Source organism: Cervus elaphus, chromosome 10 (genome assembly GCF_910594005.1).
Source record: "Cervus elaphus chromosome 10, mCerEla1.1, whole genome shotgun sequence".
Classification (NCBI taxonomy): Eukaryota; Metazoa; Chordata; class Mammalia; order Artiodactyla; family Cervidae; genus Cervus; species Cervus elaphus.
In genome coordinates, this window is record NC_057824.1 from 40,588,976 (window position 1) to 40,612,360 (window position 23,385).

The 23,385-nt window shown below is 45.7% G+C and overlaps 1 protein-coding gene across 1 annotated transcript; it reads right to left on the reverse strand.

Moving 5' to 3' along the window:
- Positions 1 to 16,513: 16,513 nt before the first annotated feature.
- LOC122701615 (zinc finger protein 689) lies at positions 16,514 to 22,270 on the reverse strand. Its single transcript, XM_043914752.1, has 3 exons — positions 21,617 to 22,270; positions 21,291 to 21,404; positions 16,514 to 19,353 (listed from the first exon to the last, which is right to left on the reverse strand). The coding sequence occupies exons 1-3, from the start codon at positions 21,819 to 21,821 to the stop codon at positions 18,176 to 18,178; spliced, it is 1,497 nt and encodes a 498-aa protein (XP_043770687.1). The 5' UTR covers positions 21,822 to 22,270; the 3' UTR covers positions 16,514 to 18,175.
- Positions 22,271 to 23,385: the final 1,115 nt, after the last annotated feature.

The following is a 23,385-nucleotide window of genomic DNA, read 5'->3' on the forward strand; positions in this document are numbered from 1 at the left end:
CGTGCAGCAATGAAGACCCAGTGCAGCCAAGAATAAATAAATTGTTTAAAAAATAGATGCTTAAGGCTACACAGGTAGTGGGGACTGAGTTGAAATTGGAATCCAGGTCTACCAATTCAGAAGAGGCTATGTGGCAAAGTAAAAGTAACCCTCACTTCCCATTAATAATCATTTTTGGAAAACATATTCAGAGAAATCTGGTCAAGAGATACCAATATTTGATCCTCCAGCACCACTCCTTATATGCAGACATACTTAGTCCCACCAACCTTGTGTTTATTCTTTTAAGAGTTCTCTGTTCTAAAGTAGGGCTAGCAGATCTCAATGGGTCAGAAAGACCTCTCAACTGTTGACACATACAAACTTACAATAAAAATAAAGATGGAAGATAGCTATGCCATGATTTCAACTCTAATCACAAGTAATATACTCCTTCTTAAAAAAAAATTCCCCAGCATATTTCCAGCTGCAGTTCAGAAAGCAGAACACTCTGAGGAAATAATCCAGAAAGAAAAGCCAGTTAGGTGAATTAATTTCCAAGTGTGAGCAGGAGCCTAAGAAAATGGATTCAACTGCTGTATTTAAAATGGATAACCAAGACAGACCTACTGTGTAGCACAGGGAACTCTCCAGGTTATGTGGCTGCCTAGACAGGAGGGAAGTTTGGAGGAGAATGGATACACTTAGGGGCTTCCCAGGTGGTGCTAGTGGTAAAGAACCCACCTGCCAGTGCAGAAGGTGTAAGAGACGCCGGTTCGATCCCCTGGAAGAGGGCATGGAAACCCAATCCATTGAGAATCCCTTGGACAGAGGAACCTGTGGGTAGGGCTATGGTCCATAGGGTCGCAAAGAATCAGACAGGACTGAAGCGACTTAGCAGGCATGCACAGATACATGTACATGTACAGTCCCTTTACTGTCCATCTGAAAATATCACAACATTGTTAATCTGCTATGAAACTGAAAGTGTTAGTCTCTCAATTGTGTCCCACTCTTTGTGACCCCTTGGACTGCAGCCCGCCAGGCTCCTCAGTCCATGGAATTCTCCAGGCAATAATACTGGAGTGAGTAGCCATTCCCTTCTCCAGGCATCTTTTTTTTTTTTTTCCAGGCATCTTCTTGACCCCGGGATCGAACCCAGGTCTCCTGTGTTGCAGGCAGATTCTTTACCACCTGAGCCACTACAAAATAAAAAGTTAAACAAAAAAAGGAAATGGGTGCAGCCTTCAGGCTGAACACTAACAGCAGGTGGCTGAAGTTGCCCTCCTAAGAGATGGCAGCAACACGATCCCAAGAGTGCTACTAGTCCCAATTTAGGTGTTCTCTCGGGCCATTGTGCTTCCCTGATAGCTTTGGTGACATCAGGGCTTCCCTGATAGCTCAGTTGGTAAAGAATCCGCCTGCAATGCAGGAGACCCCGGTTCAATTCCTCTGTCGAGAAGATCCCCTGGAGAAGGGCTAGGTTACCCACTCCAGTATTCTTGGACTTCGCTTGTGGCTCAGCTGGTAAAGAATCCGCCTGCAACGTGGGAGACCTGGGTTCAATCCCTGGGTTGGGAAGATCCCCTAGAGAAGGGAAAGGCTACCCAATCCAGTATTCTGGCCTGGAGAATTCAATGGACACAGTCCATAGGGTTGCAAAGAGTTGGACATGACTTTCACTCACTTTGACCACTGTGCAGTGAGAAACGAAGCTTTCTGGAGATGAGGTTCAGGGAGACATGGAGGGGCCCTGGAGAAGGGAATGTGTGCAAGGGATCGGAGTAGGCGAGGCATTTATCTTTCTCTCGTCCCTGCTAACAGCAGCTGAGATCTGGATCCTGAGCCGGCACCTCTCCTTCCACCAGGGGTAGAAGCAGGTGTGGGGTCTTAACTACCTCCTAAAAGCGTCCCTGTGGCTCAGCTGGTAAAGAATCTGCCTGCAATCCGGGAGATCTGGATTCGATCCCTGGGTTGGGAAGATCCCCTGGAGAAGGAAACGGCTACCCAACGCACTCCAGTATTCTGGCCTGGATAATTCCGTGGCCTGTATTGTTGTCTATGGGGTCGCAAAGAGTTGGCCACGACTGAGCGACTTTCACTTCACTTCAAAGGGAAATACCGGGCTCCGTTGAGAACCCGAGAGGAGAGCTGAGGACGCCTGCCCAGTGCCCCACACTTCCAACCCACTGGCCTCTGGGCACCATCAGTCCTCCTCTCCCACAAGTACTGCGTCCTCGCTGGGTCGCCGGGGCCGCAAGGAGCGCGGCCAGGAGGCTGTAAGTCTCCAGTATCATGTCCAGGTTCACGGCCCTCTGCGCAGGCCGCAAGACACCCCCACTCCTCCCGGGAGAAGTACCCCGCCACATCCGCCGAACCTCCCGGCCCCTTGGTTGATTTCTCTCGTCCGCTGGGTCCCGGCCTCCCAGGGCACATCTGCCACCTTCAACGGGACCGGGGGCGGCACCACGAGAAACTCTCCTGTGCTTCGCAGAGAGGCTGCTGGGAAATGTGGAAATGCTGTTACCTGTTTCCGCCCGGCCTCAGGAAAAGGCCAGAAGGGCCCACAAGCTTGCCCTTAACTAGGATGGCGCCTCTCCGACGTCAACATCCGGGCCTTTTTCAATCTACGTACCAGGCGATAAACAGGAAGGCTTAACCCTGGCTATAGATAACTTGCGTTGATTGGACAACGAGTGTCGCCGTGGGAAGAAGGACTCGGATTGGACTTTCTGCGGCGGTTCGTTTAAAAGGCCGAGAGTACAGTAACGGCTGAGCTGAAGATGGTCGGCATTGAAAGGCCGTGGGATCGCTCTTGATCTGACTTTTCTGGGCTTGGCATCTAAGAGAGAGGTTCTGACGGAGTAAAGGTACTCCTTTCTGCTACTCTCTTGAGATCTCTTGAGAGTGTCCGGGAACTGGAGGTGGGTAAAAGCCCAAGGGCAAGATTGAGGCGGGTTCTGGAGGTAAGGGAGTGGAGGGAGGCCTGTCCCAACGCTGTGCCGTGGTACTCGGGCAGGGCTGGCTCCTTGGGCTGTGGAAATAGGTTCCTAACCAGTATTTGATCTGGCCCGTGCTCCAGGGTCTCAGATGTCTCCCATTTTACAGACGCTGAAACTAAGTGACGGGGCAAATGACTGCTCAAGGGGCAGCAGAGCTGGATCCAGAGACCTTTTCTAGCCCTCATTTAGGTCGAACTTAAGTTTAGCCAAGTGCTTAGGATAGCGCCTTGCACAAAGTAAGTACTCAATAAATAGGAGCTTATAGGTGTTATTGTAATTATAACACTAACTGAACAGGCCTCGATCTGAAAACCTGTGTTCAAATTACAGCTCATAAATGATTAATAACACTGGGGAATGAAGCAGACCATCTCTTAAAATTTTTTTTCAGTTTCATATCAAGCTGGTGGAGTAGGCAGATCCTGTGCTCACCTCCTCCCAGGGACACACCAAAACTACAACCACATATAGAACCGCCGCCTCTGAGAACTGACCTGAAGAGTAACATGACAGATTTTCTATAACTAAGGGTATAAGGAAGAGGCCACATTGAGAAAGGTAGGAGGTGTAGCGTCCTGGTCTCTAGTGAGAACCACCCCACCCCCTACTCCTGTGGGGCAACCCACAAACAGGAGAGATATCACAACTGCAGAGGTACCCCTGAGAAGCAGGGGTCCAGGTCCTACATCAGGCTTCCCAGCCTGGGGGACCTACACTGGGAAGCTGAGCGCCCATAAGAGCTGACTTTGAAAATCAGCAGGGCTCCCATCTCGGGGAGCCCAGGGGCTGTAGGAAAGGGAAGAGACTCCACTCTTAAAGGACTCACACAGAAACTCACTTGCTCCAAAGTCCATCACAGAGGCAGCAGCTTGAAAAGCGCCTGGGCCATACAAGGAGAGTCATTGGCTCATTGACTAATTTCAGGGTATGCACCAGAGGGGCCGGAGTCCAGTGGAGCTCTAGGGACGGAAGTGCTGGCAGACGTCATTCGTTTTTACTTTCTTTCCATGTAGCTGGCCTGGTGCTGGTGAGCACCATTTCTATCGGTCTTCATCAGCTTAACTAATACCACGTGCCCTGCCCCTGCTTTCCCCTGAGACCTCAAGAGGCCAGGCCTACGCCCCAGCACCCCCTCCACGCAGCAGTTTCATCCAGGGCCTGTAGACATTTGGGCCAGGGACCAGCTCGACCTACTAAGGCCATCTGCAGCAGTCACAGCCAAGTCTGCCTGGGGACCAACCTCACCCACCAACACAGCTGCAACAACTGCTGTCCATCCATCACAGGAGGCACACACAGCCCACGCAGGGGATACCCCGGGACACCTGACTTTGTTGACCAGGGGAGATTGCACCACTGGACCCTATAGGACACCTCATACTATGTCTTTCAAGGCTGGGTGATGAAGCTGATATATGTAGGAAAAAACACAGAGTTAGGCAAAATGAAGGAACTATAGAATGTCTTTCAAAGAATAGAAACAACTGAATGAAGAGGAGATAAGAAACTTATCAGATAAAGAATTCAGAATAACACTTGTAAAGATGTTCATCAGACTCAGTAGAAAACTGGATGAATTCAATGAGAGAATCACTAAAAGCCTAGGCGAGTTGCAAGCCTCCTTCAGCAAAGGGCTAGAAACTATAAAAAAGAAAGATTTAGAACTTTTGAATTCATTTACTGACACAAAAAAATACACTAGGGAAACCATCAGGAAGTCAGAGAAGGGAAAAAAACAGACCGGTGATCTGGGTGACAAGGGTAGTAAAAGTCAATCAGAACAGCAAAAAGGAAAGAGAAACAAAAAAAAACAAGAATAGGGCCTATGAGGTGTTCCAGCTGCTGCAGCAGGGGAAGAAGCAGCTGTGGGCAGGCAGACCAGCTTCCAGACTCCTCTCCCCACTCCCAGCACGTGCCCACTCTGCTGCCAGGGTGCCCCAGAGGAAGGTCAGCTCCTCATCGGGGGTGGGGAAGGAGGGGCCCAAGAGGAAACCGGGGAGGCTGTCAACTAAACCTCCTCCTGCCAAAGTGGAAACAAGGCCAAAGAAGGCAACAGGAAAGGATGAATCTTCAGATGCAAAAGGGAAACAGGGAGCAAAGGGAACAACAGGTGGAAATGGCCACCCCAGAGACTAAAGATTTACCTGCATCAAATGGAGAGACTGAAAACAAGGAAGGAAAGAAGTCACATGTGATTAATATCACACACCCTAGTCTCTCAGTGGTCCCTGTCTACCTTCTCATACAATCCAGAGGAATATTTTTATCAATTATTTTGTAAATGCAGTTTTTTAGTAGCTCTGGTAGTATTTTTAAGAAAGTAGAAATCCTACTTCATTTTTAAAGTGCAAGTACTTTTTTTTAAATTGGAGCATAGTTGATTTACACTGTTGTGTTAGTTTCAGGTGCAAAGCAAAGTGAATTAGGTATACATATATCCACTCTCTTTTTAGATTCTTTTTCTATATAGGCCTAGACCAGAGTATTGAGTGGAGTTCCCTGTGCTATAGTGTATACTGTGCTATACAGTAGGTCTGTATATGATAGAGAGTATGTGTCTTTGTCAATCCCAATGTATACCTCCCTTCCCGCGCGCCCCCCGCCCCCACCGGTAATCATAAGGTTGTTTTCTACATCTGTGGCTCTTTTCTGTTTTGTAAGTTTATTTGTACCATTTTTTAAGAGTCCACATATAAGTGACATATGATGCTTGTCTTTCTTTGACATTACTCAGTTTGACAATCTAGGTCCATCCATAAGCAACATGGATTATTTAAGAGTTGAAGTTAAAAAAAAAAAGAGTTGAAGTTATTTACTGGTTGGTTGCTTTTGTTTTTGGTACAACCAGAAAATACTATTATATTGAATTTGGGAAGTTTCTATTGTGTTTGGTGTCATCTTAATATTCCATAGATGGGTTAGCTTTTATATCCTATGATACAAAGCATATTAAATGGCAATTTGGAGTCAGTAGTGCATTTAATGTCTCAAACACTTTTTTCTTTTGACTCTGACACACAGCATGAAGGATCTTAGTTCCCTAACCAGGGATCAAACCCATGCCCCCTGTGTTGGGAGCATGGAGTCTTAGCCACTGGACTACCAGGACAGTTTCATTGAACACTAAATTTCTGCTCTTTCCCTGTTGTTTTTGGGTATAATTGTTTCCCAAAGCAAACCACTCCTTGATCTTGGCTCTCTGGTGAGAATTTTGTGCACTCTGTAACATCTTGGGTCATTGTAGTCCAATTTTCCTAGTAACTTTGTTGTGTGCTATGAACACTTGCAAAACTTGAGTATGTATTGTATATGATACTAAACTGTGAATTAGTGGAACTTATGATGTAACAACATATCAACATTTGAAGATATTGGTAGGTGTATCCTGTTAAGTAATATTCTATTGTATATTGTTCCACATCTACTTTATCCAGCCCTCTGTCCATGGACACTTAGGTTGCTTCCTCCGCTTCCATGTCTTAGCTGTTGTAAACAGTGCTGCAGTGAACTGCAGTGCATGTGTCTTTTCAGATCGTGTTTTTCTCTGGAGGTATGCCCATGAGTGGGATTGCAGGGTCATATGGTAGTTCTGTTTTTAGTTTTTTAAGGAACCTCCATACTGTTCTCCATAGTGGCCATACCAATTTACATTCCCACCAACAGTGTAGGAGGGTTCCCTTCTCTCCACACCCTCTCCAGTATTTATTGTTTGTAGGTTTTTTGATGATAGCCATTCTGGCTGATGTGAGGTGATAACCTCATTGTAGTTTCTTTTTGCGTTTCTCTAATAATTAGCACTGTTGCATCTTTTCATGTGCCTGTTGCCCATCTGTATGTCATCTTTGGAGAAATATCTACTTAGGTCTTCTGCCCATTTTTTGAGTGGGTTGTTCGTCTTAACTGTTAGATGTCATGAGATGTTTGTAAATTTGGGAGACTAATCCCTTATTGGTCATATAGTTGCTTGTAGATGTCATGAGATGTTTGTAAATTTTGAAGATTAATCCCTTATTGGTCATATAGGTGCTCGTAGTGGTCTTTTAGGATCCGTGGTATTTCTGTGGAGTCAGTTGTAACTTCTTTTTCATTTCTAATTTTATTGAAATGAGTTCTCTCCCTTTTTTTCTCGATGCATCTGGCTAAAGGTTTATCCCTTTTGTTCATCATTTCAGAGAACCAGCTTTTGGTTTCGTTGATCTTTGCAGTTGTTTTCTTTTTCTCTGTTTCATTTATTTCTGCTCTGATCTTTTTTATTTCTTTCCTTCTACTAACTTTAGGTTTTGTTTCTTCTTCTTTCTCTAGTTGTTTTAGCTGTAAGGTTAGGTTGTTTATTTGACATTTCTCTTTATTTCTTGAAGTAAGGTTGTACTGCTGTAAACCTCCCTCTTAGAACAGCTTTGGCTGCATCCCATAGGTTTTAGAGCCCTGTACTTTAATTTTCATTTATCTCTAGGTATTTTTTTTATTTCTTTTTTGATTTCTTCAGTGAAATCCATTGGTTGTTTATAGCATATTGATTAGCCACCATGTGCTTGTGTTTTTTAGTTTTCTTCTTGTAGTTTATATCTAATCTCATAGCATTGTGATCAGAAAAGATGCTCGGTATGATTTCAATTTTCTTAAATTTACCAAAGCTCGCCTTGTGGTGCACCATGTGGACAGTCCTGGAGAATGTTTCGTGTGCACTTGGGAACAATGTGTACTCTGCTGCTTTTGGATGAAATGCTCTTTAAATGTCATTTAAGTGCAGCTCTTCTGAAGTGTCACATAATCCCTGTGTTTCCTTATTCATTTTTTGTCTGGATGATCTGTCCATTGGCGAAAGTGGAGTAGTCAAGTCCCCCACTATTATTGTGTTACTATCGATTTCTCCCTTTGTGGTTGTTAGTATTTGCCTTACACACTGAGGTGCTCCTTTGTTGTGTGCATGCGTGTGTGCTCAGTCACTTTGGTCGTGTCGGATTCTTTGTGATCCCGTTGACCTCCCTGCCAGGCTCCTCTGTCCATGCGATTATCCAGGCGAGAATGCTGAAGTCAGTTGTCATGCCTTCCTCCAGGGAATCTTCCTGACCCAGGTATCAAACCCGAACCTCCTGTGTCTCCTGCATTGGCAGGCAGTTTCATTACCCACTAAGCCATGTGGGAAACCCACTCAGTTTAGTCACTCAGTCGTGTTCGACTCTTTGCGACCCCATGAACCACAGCACGCCAGGCCTCCCTGTCCATCACCAACCCCCGGAGTTTACCCAAACTCATATCCATTGAGTCAGTGATGCCATCCAACCATCTCATCCTCTGTCATCCCCTTATCCTCCTGCCTTCAATCTTTCCCAGCATCAGGGTCTTTTCAAATGAGTCAGCTCTTCGCATCAGGTGGCCAAAGTATTGGAGTTTCAACTTCAGCATCAGTTCTTCCAATGAACACCCAGGACTGATCTCCTTTAGGATGGACTGGTTGGATCTCCTTGCCGTCCAAGGGACTCTCAAGAGTCTTCTCCAACACCACAGTTCAAAAGCATCAATTCTTCGGTGCTCAGCTTTCTTTATAGTCCAACTCACATCCATACATGACTACTGGAAAAACCATAGCCTTGACTAGATAGACCTTTGTTGACAAACTAATGTCTCTGTTTTTTAATATGCTGTCTAGATTGGTCATAACTTTCCTTCCAAGTAGTAAGCATCTTTTAATTTCATGGCTATAGTCACCATCTGCAGTGATTTTGGAGCCGCCCCCCCCCCCCCCAAAATAGTCAGCCACTGTTTTCACTGTTTTCCCATCTATTTGCCATGAAGTGATGGGACCAGATGCCATGATCTTAGTTTTCTGAATGTTGAGCTTTAAGCCAACTTTTTCGCTCTCCTCTTTCACTTTCATCAAGAGGCTCTTTAGTTCTTCTTCACTTTCTGCCATAAGAGTGGTGTCATCTGCATATCTGAGGTTATTGATATTTCTACTGGCAATCTTGATCCCAGCTTGTGCTTCTTCTAGCCCTGCGTTTCTCATGATGTACTCTGCATATAAGTTAAATAAGCAGGGTGACAATATACAGCCTTGACGTACTCCTTTTCTTATATGGAACCAGTCTGTTGTTCCATGTCCAGTTCTAACTGTTGCTTCTTGACCTGCATACAGATTTCTCAAGAGGCAGGTCAGGTGGTCTGGTATTCCCATCTCTTTCAGAATTTTACAATTATTGTGATCCACACAGTCAAAGGCTTTGGCATAGTCAATAAAGCAGAAGCAGATGTTTTTCTGGAACTCTCTTGCTTTTTTGATGTTCCGGTGGATGTTGGCAATTTGATCTCTGGTTCCTCTGCCTTTTCTAAAACCAACTTGAACATCTGGAAGTTCACAATTCACGTATTGCTGAAGCCTGGCTTGGAGCATTTTGAACATTAATTTACTAGCGTGTGAGATGAGTGCAATTGTGCAGTAGCTTGAACATTCTTTGTCATTGCCTTTCTTTGGGATTGTAATGAAAACTGATCTTTTCCAGTCCTGTGGCCACTGCTGAGTTCTCCAAATTTGCTGGCATATTGAGGGCAGCACTTTCACAGCATCATCTTTTAGGCTTTGAAATAGCTCAACTGGAATTCCATCACCTCCACTAGCTTTGTTCGTAGTGATGCTTCCTTAGGCTCAATTGACTTCACATTCCAGGATGTCTGGCTCTACGTGAGTGATCACACCATCGTGAGTATCTGCGTCTTGAAGATCTTTGTACAGTTCTTCTGTGTATTCTTGCCATCTCTTCTTAATATCTTTTGCTTCTGTTAGGTCCATACCATTTCTGTCCTTTATTTAGCCCATCTTTGCATGAAATGTTCCCTTGGTATCTCTGATTTTCTTGAAGAGATCTCTAGTCTTTCCCATTCTGTTGTTTTCCTCTATTTCTTTGCATTGATCAGTGAGGAAGGCTTTCTTATCTCTCCTTGCTGTTCTTTAGAACTCTGCATTCAAATGGGTATATCTTTCCTTTTCTCCTTTGCTTTTGCTTCTCTTCTTTTCTCAGCTATTTGTAAGGCCTCCTCAGACAGCCATTTTGCTTTTTTGCATTTCTTTTTCTTGGGGATGGTCTTGATCCCTGTCTCCAGTAGAATGTCACGAACCTCCATCCATAGCCGTGTTGGTGCGTATATATTTATAATTGTTATATATTCTTTTCGGATTGAACTCTTGATCATTACATGTAGTTCATTATTCCTCTTGAAATCTTAAGACATCTAAGTGATAAAAGCAATCCTATCTTTAAAATTAGTGTGAGAATGTTGTTCATCAAAACTTGATTAGTTTTAGGTTATATTTATCATTTTTGCAATATCATTGGGTTGTATTTTTCATGGAGCATAAGGATGGAAGGAGCCTTAATCGTTTTTTTAGTGTAACTGTGCTTCTGCTTTGCTCTTTTTTTCATTGTTGATGAGGTACTGTTTTTCCCCTTGGTGGAGATAGTTTAGGACTTCAGTTATAGTATATTGTGCATGTAGTATATTGCTTATATTATATATCATCAGTACATGTATACATGTAAGTACACTGTGATAATAGGGTTTTACGGTTATTGTATCTTGTCATTTATGGCAAATCATGTTCCAAGGTGACTCATTTGCTGCTGCTTCCTAGGTCAGGAACACTCTTACTGGTGATAGCATTTTTCTTGTGACAGAATGAGAGCAAGTCATTTTATGAGTTCAATGCATTAAATTCCATTCAATGAACTTTTTTTGCATAGTGGCAAATATGGATGTGGCATTTCTTCTATAAATGTCAAGGGTGAGATATTAGTAAACTCCCCTCATAGGAAAATTTGTGTTAGAGAAACTTAAAGAGTGGAGAGAGTGGAGAGGGGGCCTCCCGGATAGCTCAGCTGGTAAAGAATCCACCTGCAATGCAGGAGACCCTGGTTCAATTCCTGGGTTGGGAAGATCCCCTGGAGAAGCGATAGGCTACCCACTCCAGTATTCCTGCCTGGAGAACCCCCATGGACAGAGGAGCCATGGGCTTGCAAAGAATCGGACACAACTGAGTGACTAAGCACATCCTGTTAAGGAAAACTTGCCTCTAAATTTCAAGCTGGAAAGTCACTGGAATAACTGTTGAGAAAAGAATCACAACTAAATGGTTTTTTTAGATTTTTAGTATGTACCTTTAGAATTGTGTACAAATTGAAACATCTGTGCAATGATCCTCAAAACAACCAGTAAAATCTCAATTATAGAAGAAAAGGAAACAAAACAAAAATGAGGATAGTTTAAGGGACCATTGAGGGAACGTCAAGCAGACGAACATTCACATTATAGAGGTCCCAGAAGGAGGAGAGAGAGAGAAAGGGACAGAAAACCTATTTGAAGAGATGATGGCTTAAAACTTCCCTAGTTTGGCAAAGAAACCAGACAAACAGGTCCAGAAAGCAGTGAGTCCCAAACAAGATGTCCCCAAAGAGACCCACACCAAGACACAGTTAAAATGTCAGAAGATCCCACATGCCTCATGGCCAAAAAACCAGAGTGTAAACAACAGAAGTGGGCTTCCTGGTGGCTCAGTGTAAAGAATCCGCCTTCCAGTGCAAGAGTCACAGGTTCAATCCCTGGGCCAGGAAGATCCCACATACCTTGGAGCATCTAAGCCCACAACTATTCAGCTTGTGCTCCACAGCCCGGGAGCTGCAACTACTGAAGCCCACATGCCCTGAAACCTGTGCTCCGCAACAAGGGAGGCCACGCCAGCAAGAGATCTGAGCACGGCAACTGGAGAGTGGCCCCTATACTCCACAACTAGAGAAATCCCACAGAGCATGGAAGACCCAGCATGGCCCCCCCAAAAGAATTGTGATAGAGGGTTATCTCTTCTGTTTCTAGGGTGCTGACAGATTCTGATTCCTGCTTTAAGTGCTGGTTACTCAGATGTATTCAGTTTGTGAAAATTGAGCTGTACACTTGTGATATGTGAACTTATTTGTATGTGTATTATGCTTCAGTTTTTTACCCAAAAAAAATCTCTTCTCTAGTGTTTTTCCCATCCCTTGAGGCAACTTCTATAACCAGTTTCTTGTGTCCTTCCTGAGTTATTTTAAGCATGTAAAAGCTTACATCTTTTTTTTTTTCACAAGTACCATATGAATCACACTTCACTTTGCTTTTTTTCCCCCTTTAACTTTATATGTCTTGTGAATTGCTCAATTTCAGCACATATAGTTCTGCTTTTTTTTTTTTTTAACGGGTCTGGGAGCATCCTCCTAGCTCTGAATTCAAAAATTGGAGGTCTAAAAGAGAAGCAGTTCTCAAAGACATCATGCTGAATGACAGAAGCCTTAGACAAAAGAATACATGTTCTGTGATACCAACTATATGAAGTTTGTGTAATGGAAAATGAATGTATGGTCAGGACAAAATTAGAACAGTAGTTGTCTCTGTGGGGTGTGGTTGGGATTGACTAAGAAAGGGCCTGAGGGAAATTTCTAGGATGATGGTAATGTTCTGTATCTTGATAGGGGGTTGGGTTAGACAGATGGGTGCATTTGTCAACACTCAGCAAAATACACTTAAAATTTGTGCATTTTATGTAAGTTTGACTCAAAAATATGTAAAACAGATACTGAGCTCTAGTTGATGACATGCATGCTGAAATATTTAGGGGCGAAGTGTACTGATGATGACAATGTCTTTGAAATGCATCAGAAAATAAAATGGACTGGTAGAAAGATGGGTAGTTATGTGATAATAGTAAAGAATAGAATAGTGAAATGCTAATGGATAGAAACTAGGTGATGAGTATATGGGTGTTCACTGACAAATTCTAAAAGTAAAATGTTGGGAGGAAAAGAGAATGAGAAGCAAGCTGGGTATTGCCTGGACAAAACATGATAAACCATTTTAAAGTGTACATTTAGGTAGCATTTAGTGCATTCACAATGTTGTATAACCACCACCTCTCTAGTTTCAAAGCTTCATCACCATTGAGACTTTGGTTCAGGGTTACATTTATTCCTAAGTATTTTATTCTTTTTATGCTATTGTAAATGGAGTTGTTTTCTTAATTATCTTTTTGGATTGTTCATTGCAACTGATTTTTGTGTTGATTTTGTATCTTGAAACTTTGCTGAATTCATTTATTAGCTGTAACTTAGTGTGTGTAATCTTCAGAGTTTTCTAGATATAGGATCATGTTGTCAGTGAATGGAGATAATTTTACTTCTTCCTTTCTAATTTGAATGCCTATTTCTTCTTCTTGCCTACTTGCTCTGCCTGGAACCTCTAATATAATATTTACTAGAAGTGGCAAAAGCGGACATTGTTCCTAATTCTAGGGGAAAACTTTTAGTCTTTCATCACGGAGTATGTTATTAGCCGTGGGTTTTTCATGTATGGCTTTTATCATAGTGAGTTTCCTTCTGTTTCTTGTTTCATTAAGTGTTTTTATTGTGGAAAGATGTGGAATTTTGTTATTCTTTTATTGCATCAGTTGAGATGATTTGGGTTTTTTTCCCTTCATTCTATTAAGGTGACATATCACATTGATTAATTTTTGTCTGTTGACACATTCTCAAATTCCAGGAATAAATCCCACTTGGTCATGGTGTATAAACCTTTTAATGTACTGCTTTGGTTTGCTCGTATTTTGTTCAAGATTTCTATGTCAGTATTCATAAAGGATATTTGTAATTTTTTGTAGTGTCTTTGCCTGTCTTTGGTATCAGTGTAAAAGTTTTCAAAATATATGCTGGATGCAAATTCCATTTCAGATCTGTGATTTGCAAATACTTTCTCCCATTCTATGGATTTTCACTCTCTTCAAGGTGTCCTTTGAAGCACAAAGTGGTTTTTAAAGTTTTGGGGTTTTTTTGGCTGTACTGCATGGCTTACGGGATCTTAGTCCCCTAACCAGTGATTGAACCCAGGCCACGGCAGTGAAAGCACTAAAGTCCTAACCATTGGACCACCAGGAAACTCCCCCAAAATTTTGATTTTGAAGATGAGTTAATCAGTTTTTTATTTTATCACTTGTGCTTTTGGTGTCATAGCTTAGTAACCATTGCCTAATCCAGGATCACAAACATGCTTATGTTTCCTTCGAAATTTTATAGCTTTTACATTTAGTTCTGGGGTTCATTTTGAGTTAATTTTTTATATGATTAGAGGTCCAACTTCTTTCTTATGATGTCCCAGGACTATTTCTTGAAAAGACTGAGACTTGAACTGTCTTGGCACCTTTGCTGCAAATCAATTAATCATTAACTGTTAGGGTTAATTTCTGGAAGAACATTTTCTCTTTTTAATAAAATTTCTCTTATTTGGATCTCTTAAGAATTAGAACCCTGAAAATTCTAGTTACTTTCCTTCTCCCATGCCCAGCCACCCTGGTAAATGGGTGCAGGTATATTGGGCTTCTCTGGTGGCTCAGAGGTTAAAACGTCTGCCTCCAATGCGGGAGACCTGGGTTCGATCCCTGGGTCAGGAAGATCCCCTGGAGAAGGAAATGGCAACCCACTCCAGTACTCTTGCCTGGAGAATCCCATGGATGGAGGAGCCTGGTGGGCTACAGTCCACTGGGTAGCAAAGAGTCGGAGACGACTGAGCGACTTCACTTTCACTTTCACATTTGGTAGAGAGTAGGAAGACTTACAGGAGAAGACAGGAGAAGGCAATGGCACCCCACTCCAGTACTCTTGCCTGGAAAATCCCATGGACGGAGGAGCCTGGTGGGCTGCAGTCCATGGGGTCGCAAAGAGTCGGACACAACTGAGCAACTTCACTTTCACTTTTCACTTTCATGCATTGGAGAAGGAAATGGCAACCCACTCCAGTGTTCTTGCCCGGAGAATCCCAGGGACGGGGGAGCTTGGTGGGCTGCCGTCTGTGGGGTTGCACAGGGTGGGACAGACTGAAGTGACTTAGCAGCAGCAGCAGAAGACTTACAGCATGCCTTTGCCAATGTAACAAGGTCCTTCATCATGGGGACCCAACCTCCTATCAAAAGGCTCTAGCTTTGGAATTGGCACAAATCTGAGAATTTGTTGAAGACAGGGCCTTGCACGTTTGCATACTCAACAAGATGTGTAGCAACATGAAAGCCCCAAAGAGGAGCATTTCCTAACACTGGCTTTATGGAGTTCTTGTACGAACTACAGATAGGAATATATATAAAGTGCTTAACACAGTACGTGACACATCGTAAATGCTCAACAAAGTGGCTAGAATACTATTGCAATGGGCCAAAGAATAAACAGAGTGGATACAGTGAATGTAGACTACTGTTTCAAGAAATTTAGCTGAAAATAGGAGATTAGGACAGATGCCAAGTGAAATTTATTGTTTTTAAAGACAGATTTTAGCATGTTTATAGGTTGGTATGTATGTTCCAAAAAAGAGACTCTGAAAGTAGGACTTCCCTGGTGGTCCAGGGGTCAAGACTCTGCACTCCAGTGTTGGAGTCCCAGGTTCAATCCCTGGTCAGGGAACTAGAGCCTACATGCCACAACTAAAACCTGGTATAGCCAAATAAATAATGATTTTTTTTTTTTAAGGTATGTTTGTACCTTTAAAAAAAAAAGACTCTGAAACTATAAAACTTAAGAGAATAACAGAAGGAGCAAAGTCCATGATGGGGCAGAAGTAGAGGAAATCAGGCATACCTGTATTGGGAAGCACTGTATGAGGGGCCTCCCCTGACAGCAAGTAACAAGTGATCACACAGAACTTTCAGAGTGACAATATAGAGTGGAATGTTAAGGGAGTTCTTATTTGACACTCTGTTTTCTTAGTGAAAGAGAAGGCAGTCAGTGGTATGGGACCTATGAAAGACAGTAATGTTGAAAGTTCAGCTGAGGATGGAGCGGAAAGGCTGGCTCCTCTCAGCAGCATTCTAATTGTCTTCCTTCATAGCCCACACATAGGCATAAAGACAGATGGGAGATAGACCCATAATGGGACTGTAGATTAGTTCATTCTTTTGGTCGCAAGTAACATAAACTCTTAACTACCAAAAGCAGAAGAGAGAATTACTTGGAAGAGCACTGGGATCAACAACTGACTATAGGAACTTCCCTGACGGTCCAGTGATTTAAGAATACAAGCTTCCACTGCAAGGGTCATGGGTTCAGTTCCTGGTCAGGGAACTAGGATCCCGAAAGCTAAATGGCACAGCCAGAAACAAAAACTCTCCCACTGGCTACAGCTAGTTGAAGATCAACCAACTGAAGTTGGGATCCTGGGACTAATGAGGAAACCTAAGAACTTGCCTCATTTCAGCCCTCCACAGACCACATACTGGGATTGCCTACCAACAGCTCTGAAATTTTATGAATTACAATGGAGGTCCAAAGAAATTTCTAAAATTCCTAGGAAAGGAAATAGTTGGGTTAGCCTGGTGATAAAAGTAGGGTAAAGAACCAGTTCTACAATAGAACATGAGGCAGAATTCTAATAGGTCTCTGCTAGGGAAGGGCAAGGTTTCCATCAGAACTATAAAAATGTCTCCTCAGTCAAGGAACTAGATTTACATTTTATAAACAATAATTCCACAAGGAACAGTCACTCATCAGACATTTTAATGAATCCCAATCTGATATGACCCCTGCTTTGGGGGTAGCCCATCAATCCAAGAAGAAACAGTTACAATGCAACTTGCTAAAGACCAGAACAGAGGAAATTACAAACACTCTGCCCCAGCCACACACCCCTGGGGCTGATGGCAGAAGAAATGAGGGAAGAAGCAACGGGTAGAAGGATGACCGACTTCAAGGGTTGGACTATACGTCATGTTTGGAAATTCCAATTTAGTGCAGCTCCCCAAGGCCAAGTGGCAGGCCTTGTTTATTTAATTCAGTAAAGCTTTACTGAGTACCTACTTAGGGATGGGTGCCATGAAGGCACATCAAAGGTTAAAACATGCTGCTACCATGTGGAGCTTCTGTGAGGTGGGCATGAACACAATTTGATGACTAGACTTCTGCTTCATATTCAATTACCTAACTTTCTAACTTCCCTGAATGGCCTCGTCTCATTTCATGAAAGATGCTGACAGAGGAATCAACGGAAGGTTCTGTACTAGTGTCTCCTCATTCTCATGAGAATCAGAGAGGAGTGAGACCCAGTTCCCAAGAAAGTCAAATCCACCAGATAAAGTACAAGCTGGTCCTAGTTTTACTTCTTGCTGCTACACCACAGCTCCCCTGCTCTGCTTTTCCTTAAAATCAGTCTCCCAGAGCTCACTCTGCTTATGTCCCAGACCTACCTTGAACCAAACTTCCAAACTCAGGGTGCAGAAGACTTAGCTTCACAGCATGTGGTTTAAAAAGAAAAAACTTAGGTATATAGGTGTCTGCAATCCAATAAAGCCCTGGTACACTGTCACCACCCCCAAATCCAGTGCAATCTAGACCTGTTCAAACACAGACCAAGGGGATATAGTGCACACTGTGATGCTGGCTTATTTTGTGTGACTCTTTAAAAAAGACACTGAAAAACCAGCACCTGCCTGGGGAAAGATCACGTGTGGGAACCGAAAGCCTGTCTTTTAGGAATGGTTGACCAAATTAATGCTGCTTAACCTGAAAACATGGAGACAACGTATCTGTGATTAAGTTTTCTGAAGGGCTGCCATGTAGATCAAGTTTTAAACATATTCTGGGCAAGGCTTCCAGGGAAGGAGAATGTAGTACTTAAGGGCCTTCTAAAGGTCAGAGCTATGCCACAGTGAAAGGACCCGCCTTGTGAGGTAGTGAGCTGCATCAAGGGAGGTTTTAAAGGGCAGAAGACCACTTGGAAAGAATACTGTCAAAAGGGAGCTAAACCAAGTTTGTTTCAAACCTAGCAAGGAAGAAGAGGCAGAGGTGGGGGAAGATCTTGCACCCCATGAATGGGATCCTCCTGACTGCATGCACAAACTAGAAAACACAGTCCCTAAATTAGATGGGGAGAAGCTTTAGCCTAATACCCCACACACAGCAAGTCCTTTAGGGCAGGGCAGGTTGGAAAATTTTTACCGCATAATGTCCCCTCTCCTAACTGGGACTGTCTGTTCTAGACACATGTATTAAGGCAGCCAGCATGGTAGAATACACTAAAGTTCAGCTCTGTGGAGCAAGAGACGTGGGTTTTAGTTCTGACTCTGCCCTGTATGATCAGGGGGTTCCTTCCCTTTTCTGGGCCCCCTCCATGAAGTGAAATGAACTTACACAGTCCCTCCCCTTCTAAAGGGCCTGGCCTTTCTGGCTAGGCGCCCCTATGGCAGATCGAGGGCCACAGTTCTGGACCCCAGGGCTACACTTGTGGACCGCCAGAGACCACCTCTGGCGGAAGCAGCGGCCACACTCCAGGCAGGGGAAGGGCTTCTCCCCCGTGTGCAGGAGCTGATGCTGAGCCAAGTGGCTCCACTGGGCAAAGCGCTTGGAGCACAGGTCACAGGCGTAGGGCCGCTCGCCCGAGTGGACGCGCCGGTGACTGGCCAGCAGTGAGGGGTAGGCGAATCGGCGCCCACAGTCATCACAGGCGTGCAGCTTCTCCTCGGTGTGCGTGCTGCGGTGGATGGCTAGGGAGCCGCTCCGTCGGAAGGCTCGGCCGCAGTCCGGGCAGGGGTACGGCTTCTCCCCCGTGTGCAAGAGCTGGTGCTGGAGCAGCGTGCTGCGCTGGGAGAAGCGGGCTTCGCAGTGCTCGCAGGCATAGGGGCGTTCCCCGGAGTGCACCCGCCGGTGACTGACCAGGCGAGAGGAGGACGAGAAGCGCCGCTCGCAGTCCGGGCACGGGTAGGGCTTCTCGCCCGTGTGGATGCGCTGGTGGATGACCAAGGCGGTGCGCTGGCGGAAGCGCCGGTTGCATTCCAGGCAGGTGTAGGGCTTCTCTCCGGTGTGTGTGCGCTGGTGGATGGCGAGCAGGGAGGGGTAGGCAAAGCGACGCCCGCAGCTGGCGCACTGGTGGGGTTTCTCACCTGTGTGCGTGGTCCGGTGATTGGCCAAGGACCGACTCCTCCGGAAGCAGCGGCCACAGTCAGGACAGTGGTAGGGCTTCTCGCCTGTGTGGATGACCTGGTGCTGGGAGAGGTTCTTGCGCTGGGAGAACCGCTTGCCACACTGGTCACAAACGTAGGGACACTCCCCAGAGTGTGCCCGCCGATGACTGACCAGCAGGGACGGGTAGGAAAAGCGGCGCCCACAGTCCGGGCAAGGGTAAGGCTTTTTCAGATTCTGGGCACACTTGTGGCTCTGCAGGGCCAGGTGATCGGGAAAGGTACAACCACAGTCAGGGCAGATGGGACCTCCTGAAGTCTGCCGGGGGATCAGACGGGGTTTGCTGGGCCGCCGGCCACGCTTCCCCTTTCGGGGCGCCTCCTTAGGTGGGAATACTTCCTTCTCTTCATTCTTCTTTCTGGTTTCTACAGGGACACATAGGAGAAGTTAACAAATATTGGGCTTCTACTCTTTCCTATTAGTGTTACAGGTTATAAAACAATCACACTCAACGCCATCTTCAAGGAGTGTGAGTGACACAGACAACCAACCAAGTGAGACATACTGCTCCAGAATATGGAGGGTATTACCGAAGCCCCTAATCCAGCTTGGAGAAGTCAGGGAAGGTTTCTTGGAAAGATTAAGCAGACTAAGAAGTTTTTGAAGAGGTTAAATTTAAGGCAGGAAATGAAAACAAATGAGGTATGATCTGGCAGTAACTAGATCATAAAGCCCTCTAAGTCCATGCTTCTCAAATTTTATTGTGATTCTGATCATTTGGAGGGTTTAATGAAACACACTGAGGCTTCGCAGGTGACGCAACGGTAAAGCTGCCTGCCAATTCGGGAAACTCAGGAGATGAGGGTTCAATTCCCAGGTTGGGAAGAATCCCTTAGAGAAGGAAATGGCAACCGAATCCAGTATTCTTGTCTGGAGGACCCCATGGACAGAGTAGCCTAGTGGGCTACAGTCCATGGAGTCGCAGAGTTGGACACGACTCAGCGACTGAGCATGCACGCGTGAAACAGACTGCTGGGCCCTACTCCCAGTTCGGGATTCAGCAGGTCTAAGGTGGGCTCTGGGATTCTGCATTTTCTAATACACTCCCAAGCGACGCTGCTGCTTCTGGTGGTTGTCTGACACCACACTCTGAGAACCAAACCTAAACATACAGCCAAATCAACTGGGGCTATTGAAAATACACACACACATACACATTTATATGAGTAAATGAATAGTTCTGGGATAGGGTCCAGAAATGTGTATTTTCACCAAATTCCCCAATTGACTTACATTATAACCGCCAACCATTTGATAACTGCCTGGGCAAACACTGAAAACTTTTAAGCAAGGAAGTATGTCAAAACTTAGAAAAATCCCTGCTTTTAGAGAACCTGGCAAAGAAACTCCAGCCCAGAGCTGCATCTGCCCCTGTAGGTGGATCTGGGGTCCTTCTACCTGAATGGCCTTAATCAGAGCCTTGCTTCATCCTGAAGGCTAAAGATTACTGCACTGATCAGGGTCACTTGGCCAGAAGGGCAAAAAGAGGCCAGTGCACGCCAGACCACTCTGCCCCATTGGAGCCTTTCAATCCAAATCTGGAAAACTCAGAGGTATAGGCTTTCTCAGTGTTAGCTGCTCAGTCCTGTCTGACCCTACGACTCCATGAACTGCAGTCCACCAGGCTCTTCTATTCACCGAATTCACCAGGCAAAAATACTGGAGTGGGGTGCCATGCCCTTCCCCATGGAATCTTCCTGACCCAGGGATTGATCCTGGGTCTCCTGCATTGCAGGCAGATTCTTTACCTTCAGAGCTTCCAAGGAAGCGCTATAGGCTCTCTTAGAGCCCAATTTAAAACAGGCTGGAGGCAGAGTCCTGGGAAGGAGGCAAGAGGGTGTTGGAGGTGGAGGTTTAGTTGCTCAGTCATGTCTGACTCTTTTCGACCCCATGGACTGTAGCCCACCAGGCTCCTCTGTCCATAGGATTCTCCAGGCAAGAATACTGGAAAGGAGAGTCATTTTCTTCTCCAGGGGATCTTCCTGACCCAGGGATCCAACCAGGGTCTCCTGCATTGGCAGGTGGATTCTTTACCACTGAGCCACCTGGGAAGCCCCAAGAGGGTGGTAACTCTTTTTAAAAGTTCACTGATCCATCTACACAACAGACAACTGCATGTGGTCAGTTTAGAAATTGGCAACAGGGACTGGACACCAATCAAAGAGACAAATATCCTGAAGTTGTGAAAATAAACACAGTAAATGGAGCGTTCCAGCTTGGGTCATAGCTACCCCTCGGCACCGAAAAACCCTGGACTGAGTCATTAGAGGCTGCAAGCCCTCCAGAGGCATTTTTCACTCACTTCTTTGGACTGCTACCCCTTTTGGGCACTCCTGTGGATCCAGGGCAGCCGGTTCCCAATCATCGGTATTTCGTTCCAACCAGGAGATGAGGGCTGGTTTGGGACCTGCGCACCCTGGGGGAAGGAGAACCAGTCAGGCCCAGCTCATACACAATGCTAGGTAGATTGATCTACCCCGGTGGCATCATCTGCCCAGCCCCCGTCCTCCTCCCCTGACACAACCTGGTCGCAGGCCAGGACCCTGGACCTCTAGACTCCCTGCCTCCTCCCACCCCCAGCTCCTCCATCCCTTTGGGCCCGCGGAAGCAGGCTGGGCCGGGCCTCACCGAGCGCGCCCAGGTGGCCGTAGGTCTCCTGCATCACGTCCCGGTATAGGGCCCTCTGCGCGGGCCGCAGACACCCCCATTCCTCCCGGGAGAAGTACAAGGCCACGTCCCCGAACTTCACCGCCCTCGGTCTCCTTCCCCTTCTCCGGCCGGGTCTGGCCTCTCCTGGTCCCCGCGCAGGGAGCAGAGCCGAAGGCCGCGCCATTGGACCCGAGAAGCCGGCACCACGGCCTTCCCCCTCCCAGCCTCGGCCCCTGGGCGCTGGAGGGGCCGGGTATTTGGGAGCCCCCGCCGGACCCGTACGGAGCGTGCCGGGGAGGCCCGGCGGGAACCGGAATCAGCCGCCTGCGGGGCTAACGGAAACCTTTCGCTGTTATTCAGGAAACTCCTGCCCGAACTTGGGTGAAAGGCACCGGAAGATGCCTTCGGCGAAAATGGCGGCGCCGCTACTGCACCGCCTTTGCCTGAAACACAGGCAGCTTCCAGCTATCGATTTTATTGACCGGAGCGCCATGCCGGCTGCCTAACCTCTTTGCCCTCAAGTGTGATGGCGCTGCGATTGGGCTTCACGCCCTTTTTTCCCCCGTTCCACGCGCTCATTGGGCGGCGGCCGAAGATCGAGCATTCTGATTGGGTGATGCCCAAAGCGGCCTGTTTGAACGAAGCCAACGGAAGCGTAAGGGCAGAAAAGCTGGACCCTCGGGTCGGGTGACTGCCAGGAGTCTTGAGGCGGAAAGGGGCGAACCCGCCGGGGTCAGGAACGGTCCCCAGTTCCCTAGAGGTGCAGCCTAGCCGAGGGAGGGAAGGATTTCAGCGACGGAGTCACTCTGGCCAACCGGGGGCCGAGATTTCCCTGGGTTGTCTTTCCTGGCTTTCTCTTCCGATGGTGGGTTAGCTCCTTATTGCCCCTTGGGGAAGGGAATTAATGTTAGCGTTTCCTTTGCGCAGGTACCACGCCCAACATATTACACATTTCAACTTATTTATTTTTTGCTACTTCTGTGTGAAGTGATGATTATCATCCTGGTTCTACCAATGAGGAAAAACTCAGAGGGGACTTGCTAGTAAGCAGAAGGAACAAAGATTTTGTGGTACGCACCAGCCTAAAATTTGCGAGTTGAGTTTTATTCAGGGACCTTAACTGAGGACTATATTCTCTCCGATAGCTCTGAGGAACTGCTCCGAGGAAGGAGCCAGTATATATAGCAGATTTTGTTGGAAATATTTTTGGAAATAATATTTCCACAAAAAATATATTTGTTGGAAATATACACATTATATATATATATAATTATAAAATCAAAAGATTATTGCTGATCGCAAAAAAAAAAAACCGACATTTCAAGTTAATGATATTGTGCTTTTCTCTGTTGGAAGAGTGTCGCAACTTGTTGAAATTGTTCTTTAGATATGCAACTTATTGTAACTATCTAGCCCAGTATCTATTAAAGAATAGAATGTTTCCTCTATTTTTCCATCTTGAATTCCCCTCAGGGTGCCCCTTAGGACAGGGGCAGGGGGACGTGGCGGTTTTAGTGGCTGATGGCTTGATGGTGGGCAACATTTGTGGTTTATTCATTCATTCATTTATTCATGCCAACATTATGGCATTAATAGCAGGATATCTTCCCTTTCCATAGGGCCCCCCCCTTAGTGGGGGGCTATCTCCCCCCACCCCCCAGGCTTGTGACAACTCAGTTCTCCCATCAGGGATTGAACCCTAGCCACAGAAGCTAGAGCCTGGAATCCTAACCCCTTGCCCACGGGGG